We start from the raw sequence: 8956 nt of genomic DNA on the forward strand, positions 1-8956 counted from the left end.
TGTTTGACCCCCAAAGTTCAGGGTTTAGTCTCGTTTTTGATCGTTTGATGTCTTGGCTGCTTCCCAACCAGAGACCGTGACTCAGAACAAGAAACCTGGTCTGCTTTCATCATTTCTGATTTTAAACTCAGCTGCTGCTGTTTTCTGTTCGACAGGAACTAAACAAAGGTGAGACTGGTTCAACTAGATCTTCCTCTGTTGTGATCAAACCTTTAAAAGCATTTCCTCTCATGTCAAAGTTGATCTGACCAGGAGTTAGAGAAACCTGAAGGTTTTTTTATGTGTACCGATTCATTCGTCTCATGTTCAGAACAACATGCTGGACAGCTGCCTGCTCATAATCCCCAATGCAAAAGCAGAAAACCAAAGACAGCGTAGATTTACGGTTTCGTCTTCTTCTATGTCTCCTTTTCTTCTGTAAAACCATTTTGCACGACCAGGTTTTTGCGTAACCATGACTACATATGTGTGGAAGTGTGTCAAAGATGTGTGTGATGGATGTCTGGTGTGTGTGTGTTGTGTGTCTTTGTGTTTTTGTAAAAAAGTAGAGCTGAAACGAGAGCAAGGGTGAGTATGTGTGCAGGCTGAGTTCTTCGTTGTATTCTGTGCAAAAAACTACAACTCCTGGGAAAAAAACACCACTTCCTGTTGTTGGGGGGCTATCGGGTAGGGACACTTAAGAATCATGTGACACGTCATGCCCACAACATGATGACGTTTATTTCAACATAGGAAGTGCTGTAAATACCCGTGGTCTTGCTTATAAAATTTTTTTGCTATGTACACTTTAGTGTTTATTTTTACAAACCCATCACTGCAATGACAAAGCGCTCTGAAACATGGCGAATGTGTGAAATGTTAGTGTAACTCCCCAGATTTTATATGCAAAAAGAATAATCAATCTATCTTATCGGGTTTCAAATCTACTGCCAACCAAAAATGAATATGCTAATCGTAGCGCCAACGCTATGCTAGGTTCTATAGGGCTAAAATAAAAAACACACTTCATAAATCCTTACTGCAACACTTTAGATGCAGGAAGCAAGCTAACCTTCCACCTTAGTAGTCATGACAACAAAATATCTGATTCAGCACAAAAACGGCGTTCAAAAATGGAGAAAAAGGCAAAGATACCAGACTGTGTACATATCTCTTTGCAAGGAGGAAGGGCCTACGTATCCCACAATCCATTGCAATTCAATTACATGTTAATGATAGCTTTTCAAGCATTAAAACCAAATATGTACTACTACACGTATCTTTATTGTAGTGTTGACATTCTGAATAAAAATGGTGTAACATGTCTGAGTATTTATGGCTTCATACTGCAGCAACATGTACTGTCATCATCAACAGTTGACAGCCTTCATTCGTAGGCTCCACCAATCAATAATGTTGCTGTGACACTAAAGGATTGTGGGTATTGTGGTATTTTTGGCGGAGATTGCTGATAAACTATGTGGTTGATAATCTTGCAAACTTTTGGCCTCTAGAGGATTATATATTACCGTTCCACACTCGTGGTGAGTCTGACTAGGGAACTTGAGATAATATGGCTATTAATCAAATCCAGGGCTGCACGGTGGTGCAGGGGTTAGCACTGCTGCCTCACTGTGAGAAGGTCCCTGGTTCATTTCCTGGTCAGTTTGCATGTTCTCCTCATGCATGCATCCCCGTGGGTTCGCTCCGGGTACTCTGGCTTCCTTCCAACATGATGCCGTTATCAATCAGGCACAGAAAATTTTGAAGGACTCTTCTCATGTTCTTTATTCAGAATATGAATTATTGCCCTGTGGAAGACAGTTCAGAGCTAGCAGATATAAAAGTAATCACTACAAGCTCTCCTTCCTCCCTACTTCCATCTCTCTACTCAACAATCTGCACTAACAGAATGGTCTAGTGTGAGTGTTGTCATATTCTATTGTGACATTGCTTTTTACCGCCACATTGGTATTTTTATTGTATTATGGTATTTTGTTGTGTCATTGGTATGCCACAGTGACACCGTTTTTTATATTGTGCTTTCATCAATCATTTTGCCATCTTGTACCAGGGGAATGTGAATGTATTTTGAAACTGTTTACCGCAGTGAAGCCAGTGCAATATTACAGGGCGGGTGCAATTCAATCTTCTACCTGTAACTCTCTTATTCTGGGTCAGTGTGGACCACTGTCTGTCTGTGTACTGCCTGTTTGGTTTTGTTGTGTTTTTTTCTTGTTGATGAATGCATTGATTGTGAGCAGCACTGCACTTATGTCCATGACAAATTTCCCCCCCGGACGATAAGGTTTATCTTATCTTATCTTCATTGGTGACTCTTAATTGACCGTAGGTGTGAGTGTGAGTGTGCCTAGTTGTGTCTATGTATCAGCGCTGTGATTGGCTGGGGACCAGTCCAGGGTGTACCCCACCTCACCCTCACTCAATAGCAGCTTGGATAGGTTCAAGCCCCCTGTGCAACCCCCAGCGGGATCAGCGGTGTAGAAAATGGATGGTTGGGTGGATAATCAAATCTGCTATGGAGAAAATGAATGGGAGTTTTACTCCCTATGACAGTCCAAGTGTCTTTGTATTGATGAATGTCTGATGTCTGCAGCCAGGCTCACTTGAAATACCGACTAATATACAAAGATGAAATACTACAAGCTTAACATTAGACGCCAGGTAAACCTCCTAGCTAAAATTCCTCCATCTGACAAGAATGGGACAACAGTCCTCTCCCAGGACGCCATCAGCTGCTCTCCTCACTTCCCAGACGTTTACTGGCTGTTGTTAAAAGAAGAGGGTTTGCTGCATAATGGCAAACATGACCCTGTCCCTACTTTTTTAAAATGTGCTGCTGCTTTCAAATTCAAAATGAGCTCATATGTTTCCTTAAATGTTAGAATGTCTCAGTTTCACATCTGATGTGTTGTTTATGCTCTATTTTGAATAAAATATGGGTTTGTGAGATTTGACAGTCATTGAGTGTTTTTATTTACATTTTACACCGTGTCCCAACTTTTTTGGAATTGGATTGTAGTTGTAATAACATTTGATAGTACAAACTTCTCATGCATACACTGACTTGACTCAAGGTCTAAACCTTCCGCCAGCATTCCTTCATCATGTCTGTTTCTTTATTTAACTATTTTTTATTGTTTTTTACGGTTGCTGGGAAGGGTCACAACAAATGCAAACGCAGAAAACACCGGCATCAATTTTACAACACATGCGCTGAGTTTGCATGTGTTCTCTGAGTTTGCATTTGTTTTCTGAGTTTGCATGTGTTTTCTGAGTTTGCAGGTGTTTTCTGAGTTTGCATGTGTTTTCTGAGTTTGCATGTGTTTTCTGAGTTTGCAGGTGTTTTCTGAGTTTGCATGTGTTTTCTGAGTTTGCATGTGTTTTCTGAGTTTGCATGTGTTTTCTGAGTTTGCAGGTGTTTTCTGAGTTTGCAGGTGTTTCCTAAGTTTGCTTTGTTGTCTGAGTTTGCATGTGTTTTCTGAGTTTGCAGGTGTTTTCTGAGTTTGCATGTGTTTTCTGAGTTTGCGGGTGTTTTCTGAGTTTGCAGGTGTTTTCTGAGTTTGCATGTGTTTTCTGAGTTTGCAGGTGTTTTCTGAGTTTGTGCCTGTGTTTTTGAGTTTGCATGTGTTTTCTGAGTTTGCATGTGTTGTCTGAGTTTGCAGGTGTTTTCTGAGTTTGCATGTGTTTTCTGAGTTTGCGGGTGTTTTCTGAGTTTGCAGGTGTTTTCTGAGTTTGCATGTGTTTTCTGAGTTTGCGGGTGTTTTCTGAGTTTGCAGGTGTTTTCTGAGTTTGCATGTGTTTTCTGAGTTTGCAGGTGTTTTCTGAGTTTGCCTGTGTTTTTGAGTTTGCATGTGTTTTCTGAGTTTGCATGTGTTGTCTGAGTTTGCAGGTGTTTTCTGAGTTTGCATGTGTTTTTGAGTTTGCATGTGTTTTCTGAGTTTGCAGGTGTTTTCTGAGTTTGCGGGTGTTTTCTGAGTTTGCGGGTGTTTTCTGAGTTTGTGGGTGTTTTCTGAGTTTGCGGGTGTTTTCTGAGTTTGCGGGTGTTTTCTGAGTTTGCGGGTGTTTTCTGAGTTTGCAGGTGTTTTCTGAGTTTGCAGGTGTTTTCTGAGTTTGCGGGTGTTTTCTGAGTTTGCAGGTGTTTTCTGAGTTTGCAGGTGTTTTCTGAGTTTGCAGGTGTTTTCTGAGTTTGTAGGTGTTTTCTGAGTTTGTTGGTGTTTTCTGAGTTTGTGGGTGTTTTCTGAGTTTGTGGGTGTTTTCTGAGTTTGTGGGTGTTTTCTGAGTTTGTTGGTGTTTTCTGAGTTTGCAGGTGTTTTCTGAGTTTGCATGTGTTTTCTGAGTTTGCAGGTGTTCTCTGAGTTTGCAGGTGTTTTCTGAGTTTGCAGGTGTTCTCTGAGTTTGCAGGTGTTTTCTGAGTTTGCTGGTGTTTCCTAAGTTTGCTTTGTTGTCTGAGTTTGCATGTGTTTTCTGAGTTTGCAGGTGTTTTCTGAGTTTGCATGTGTTTTCTGAGTTTGCATGTGTTTTCTGAGTTTGCGGGTGTTTTCTGAGTTTGCATGTGTTTTCTGAGTTTGCATGTGTTTTCTGAGTTTGCGGGTGTTTTCTGAGTTTGTGGGTGTTTCCTGAGTTTGCAGGTGTTTTTGAGTTTGCATGTGTTTTCTGAGTTTGCAGGTGTTTTCTGAGTTTGCATGTGTTTTTGAGTTTGCATATGTTTTCTGAGTTTGCAGGTGTTTTCTGAGTTTGTGGGTGTTTTCTGAGTTTGCGGGTGTTTTCTGAGTTTGCGGGTGTTTTCTGAGTTTGCGGGTGTTTTCTGAGTTTGCGGGTGTTTTCTGAGTTTGTGGGTGTTTTCTGAGTTTGCAGGTGTTCTCTGAGTTTGTTGGTGTTTTCTGAGTTTGCATGTGTTTTTGAGTTTGCATGTGTTTTCTGAGTTTGTTGGTGTTTTCTGAGTTTGTGGGTGTTTTCTGAGTTTGCAGGTGTTTTCTGAGTTTGCATGTGTTTTTGAGTTTGCATATGTTTTCTGAGTTTGCAGGTGTTTTCTGAGTTTGCGGGTGTTTTCTGAGTTTGCGGGTGTTTTCTGAGTTTGCGGGTGTTTTCTGAGTTTGCGGGTGTTTTCTGAGTTTGTTGGTGTTTTCTGAGTTTGTGGGTGTTTTCTGAGTTTGTAGGTGTTTTCTGAGTTTGCAGGTGTTTTCTGAGTTTGTGGGTGTTTTCTGAGTTTGCAGGTGTTTTCTGAGTTTGCGGGTGTTTTCTGAGTTTGTGGGTGTTTTCTGAGTTTGTTGGTGTTTTCTGAGTTTGTGGGTGTTTTCTGAGTTTGTGGGTGTTTTCTGAGTTTGTGGGTGTTTTCTGAGTTTGCAGGTGTTTTCTGAGTTTGTGGGTGTTTTCTGAGTTTGTTGGTGTTTTCTGAGTTTGCGGGTGTTTTCTGAGTTTGTGGGTGTTTTCTGAGTTTGTAGGTGTTTTCTGAGTTTGCAGGTGTTTTCTGAGTTTGTGGGTGTTTTCTTAGTTTGCAGGTGTTTTCTGAGTTTGTTGGTTTTTTCTGAGTTTGCATGTGTTTTCTGAGTTTGCGGGTGTTTTCTGAGTTTGCAGGTGTTTTCTGAGTTTGCATGTGTTTTCTGAGTTTGCAGGTGTTTTCTGAGTTTGTGCCTGTGTTTTTGAGTTTGCATGTGTTTTCTGAGTTTGCATGTGTTTTCTGAGTTTGCATGTGTTTTCTGAGTTTGCAGGTGTTCTCTGAGTTTGCAGGTGTTTTCTGAGTTTGCAGGTGTTCTCTGAGTTTGCAGGTGTTTTCTGAGTTTGCTGGTGTTTTCTGAGTTTGCATGTGTTTTCTGAGTTTGCAGGTGTTCTCTGAGTTTGCAGGTGTTTTCTGAGTTTGCAGGTGTTCTCTGAGTTTGCAGGTGTTTTCTGAGTTTGCTGGTGTTTCCTAAGTTTGCTTTGTTGTCTGAGTTTGCATGTGTTTTCTGAGTTTGCAGGTGTTTTCTGAGTTTGCATGTGTTTTCTAAGTTTGCATGTGTTTTCTGAGTTTGCGGGTGTTTTCTGAGTTTGCATGTGTTTTCTGAGTTTGCATGTGTTTTCTGAGTTTGCGGGTGTTTTCTGAGTTTGTGGGTGTTTCCTGAGTTTGCAGGTGTTTTTGAGTTTGCATGTGTTTTCTGAGTTTGCAGGTGTTTTCTGAGTTTGCATGTGTTTTTGAGTTTGCATATGTTTTCTGAGTTTGCAGGTGTTTTCTGAGTTTGTGGGTGTTTTCTGAGTTTGCGGGTGTTTTCTGAGTTTGCGGGTGTTTTCTGAGTTTGCGGGTGTTTTCTGAGTTTGCGGGTGTTTTCTGAGTTTGTGGGTGTTTTCTGAGTTTGCAGGTGTTCTCTGAGTTTGTTGGTGTTTTCTGAGTTTGCATGTGTTTTTGAGTTTGCATGTGTTTTCTGAGTTTGTTGGTGTTTTCTGAGTTTGTGGGTGTTTTCTGAGTTTGCAGGTGTTTTCTGAGTTTGCATGTGTTTTTGAGTTTGCATATGTTTTCTGAGTTTGCAGGTGTTTTCTGAGTTTGCGGGTGTTTTCTGAGTTTGCGGGTGTTTTCTGAGTTTGCGGGTGTTTTCTGAGTTTGAGGGTGTTTTCTGAGTTTGTTGGTGTTTTCTGAGTTTGTGGGTGTTTTCTGAGTTTGTAGGTGTTTTCTGAGTTTGCAGGTGTTTTCTGAGTTTGTGGGTGTTTTCTGAGTTTGCAGGTGTTTTCTGAGTTTGCGGGTGTTTTCTGAGTTTGTGGGTGTTTTCTGAGTTTGTTGGTGTTTTCTGAGTTTGTGGGTGTTTTCTGAGTTTGTGGGTGTTTTCTGAGTTTGTGGGTGTTTTCTGAGTTTGCAGGTGTTTTCTGAGTTTGTGGGTGTTTTCTGAGTTTGTTGGTGTTTTCTGAGTTTGCGGGTGTTTTCTGAGTTTGTGGGTGTTTTCTGAGTTTGTGGGTGTTTTCTGAGTTTGTTGGTGTTTTCTGAGTTTGCAGGTGTTTTCTGAGTTTGCATGTGTTTTCTGAGTTTGCAGGTGTTCTCTGAGTTTGCAGGTGTTTTCTGAGTTTGCAGGTGTTCTCTGAGTTTGCAGGTGTTTTCTGAGTTTGCTGGTGTTTCCTAAGTTTGCTTTGTTGTCTGAGTTTGCATGTGTTTTCTGAGTTTGCAGGTGTTTTCTGAGTTTGCATGTGTTTTCTAAGTTTGCATGTGTTTTCTGAGTTTCTTGGGTGTTTTCTGAGTTTGCATGTGTTTTCTGAGTTTGCATGTGTTTTTCTGAGTTTCTTGGGTGTTTTCTGAGTTTGTGGGTGTTTCCTGAGTTTGCAGGTGTTTTTGAGTTTGCAGTTTTTTCTGAGTTTGCAGGTGTTTCTGAGTTTGTGGGTGTTTTCTGAGTTTGCAGGTGTTTTCTGAGCTTGCAGGTGTTTCTGAGTTTGTGGGTGTTTTCTGAGTTTGCAGGTGTTTTCTGAGCTTGCAGGTGTTTCTGAGTTTGCAGATATTTCTGAGTTTGCAGGTGTTTCTGAGTTTGCGGGTGTTTTCTGAGTTTGTGGATGTTTTCTGAGTTTGTGGGTGTTTTCTGAGTTTGCATGTGTTTTTGAGTTTGCATGTGTTTTCTGAGTTTGTTGGTGTTTTCTGAGTTTGTGGGTGTTTTCTGAGTTTGCAGGTGTTTTCTGAGTTTGCATGTGTTTTTGAGTTTGCATATGTTTTCTGAGTTTGCAGGTGTTTTCTGAGTTTGCGGGTGTTTTCTGAGTTTGCGGGTGTTTTCTGAGTTTGCGGGTGTTTTCTGAGTTTGCGGGTGTTTTCTGAGTTTGTTGGTGTTTTCTGAGTTTGTGGGTGTTTTCTGAGTTTGTAGGTGTTTTCTGAGTTTGCAGGTGTTTTCTGAGTTTGTGGGTGTTTTCTGAGTTTGCAGGTGTTTTCTGAGTTTGCGGGTGTTTTCTGAGTTTGTGGGTGTTTTCTGAGTTTGTTGGTGTTTTCTGAGTTTGTGGGTGTTTTCTGAGTTTGTGGGTGTTTTCTGAGTTTGTGGGTGTTTTCTGAGTTTGCAGGTGTTTTCTGAGTTTGTGGGTGTTTTCTGAGTTTGTTGGTGTTTTCTGAGTTTGCGGGTGTTTTCTGAGTTTGTGGGTGTTTTCTGAGTTTGTAGGTGTTTTCTGAGTTTGCAGGTGTTTTCTGAGTTTGTGGGTGTTTTCTTAGTTTGCAGGTGTTTTCTGAGTTTGTTGGTTTTTTCTGAGTTTGCAGGTGTTTTCTGAGTTTGTGGGTGTTTTCTGAGTTTGCATGTGTTTTCTGAATATACAAGTGTTGTGGCGTTTGCCTGTGTTGTGACCCTTCTTGGCCACCGTAGTTTTTCAATTAAAACAATGTTTTTATCTTTGTGCCCACAGACTGTCTTTGCAGACTGCCATGAGTGATACATACGCTGTCGTCAACAAACCCAAACAGTCCCAGCCGCCATCAACAAGCCCCGCCTACGCTGTCGTGAACAAACCTAAAGTCAGCAATGGGAACAGGTAAAGGAAAATTTTAGTTTCTCTTTGTTTTTTTGAGGAAAAATGATAAATTTAAATCCTGAAGAGTTGTTCTTAAAGGTCATGTGACTGTTTGAATTTCCTGGTGTCAACTTGAGTTTATGGTCTGGTTACTTTACCCCAGGACCGTCCCACTGACGCATCACTATGACAACGACAGCGGAGCGTCGGCAGCTCCGGTCTACAGCGCTGTTAAACCCCGGACTAAACCGGAGAGCAGTGAATGACAGCGGAGGATATCAACTGCTGCCAGGTAAGACGGAGAGGAGAGGAGGAGATGTAAAGATGGAAGGATGAATGTGATGAGGTTAAAACGTCACTCGTCTCTCCTCCAGCTGATCCTCCTCCTGCTGATGATGATTATGAAGACGTCTCCTCCTCGGTCACCAACACGCCCAGCCTCTGCTCACCTGGAGGGATCGGTCAGTACACCTGTCCTCTTTTTATTCTGTCTTTCTGACCTTTAATCTGCCTTGTTTCC

General features: G+C 41.4%; 1 protein-coding gene across 1 annotated transcript in view; it reads left to right on the forward strand.

Moving 5' to 3' along the window:
• Positions 1 to 8693, forward strand: part of ptpn18 (protein tyrosine phosphatase non-receptor type 18) — a gene marked incomplete at its 3' end in the record, with an annotated part of 43684 nt that extends 34991 nt beyond the window's left edge. Inside the window, exons 13-14 of the mRNA XM_041799064.1 lie at positions 8332 to 8457; positions 8600 to 8693. Coding sequence (XP_041654998.1) covers positions 8332 to 8457; positions 8600 to 8693 — 220 coding nt within the window. The remainder of the gene's footprint in view (positions 1 to 8331; positions 8458 to 8599) is intronic.
• Positions 8694 to 8956: the final 263 nt, after the last annotated feature.

The sequence above is a fragment of the Cheilinus undulatus genome, linkage group 11 (genome assembly GCF_018320785.1).
Source record: "Cheilinus undulatus linkage group 11, ASM1832078v1, whole genome shotgun sequence".
Taxonomy (NCBI): Eukaryota; Metazoa; Chordata; class Actinopteri; order Labriformes; family Labridae; genus Cheilinus; species Cheilinus undulatus.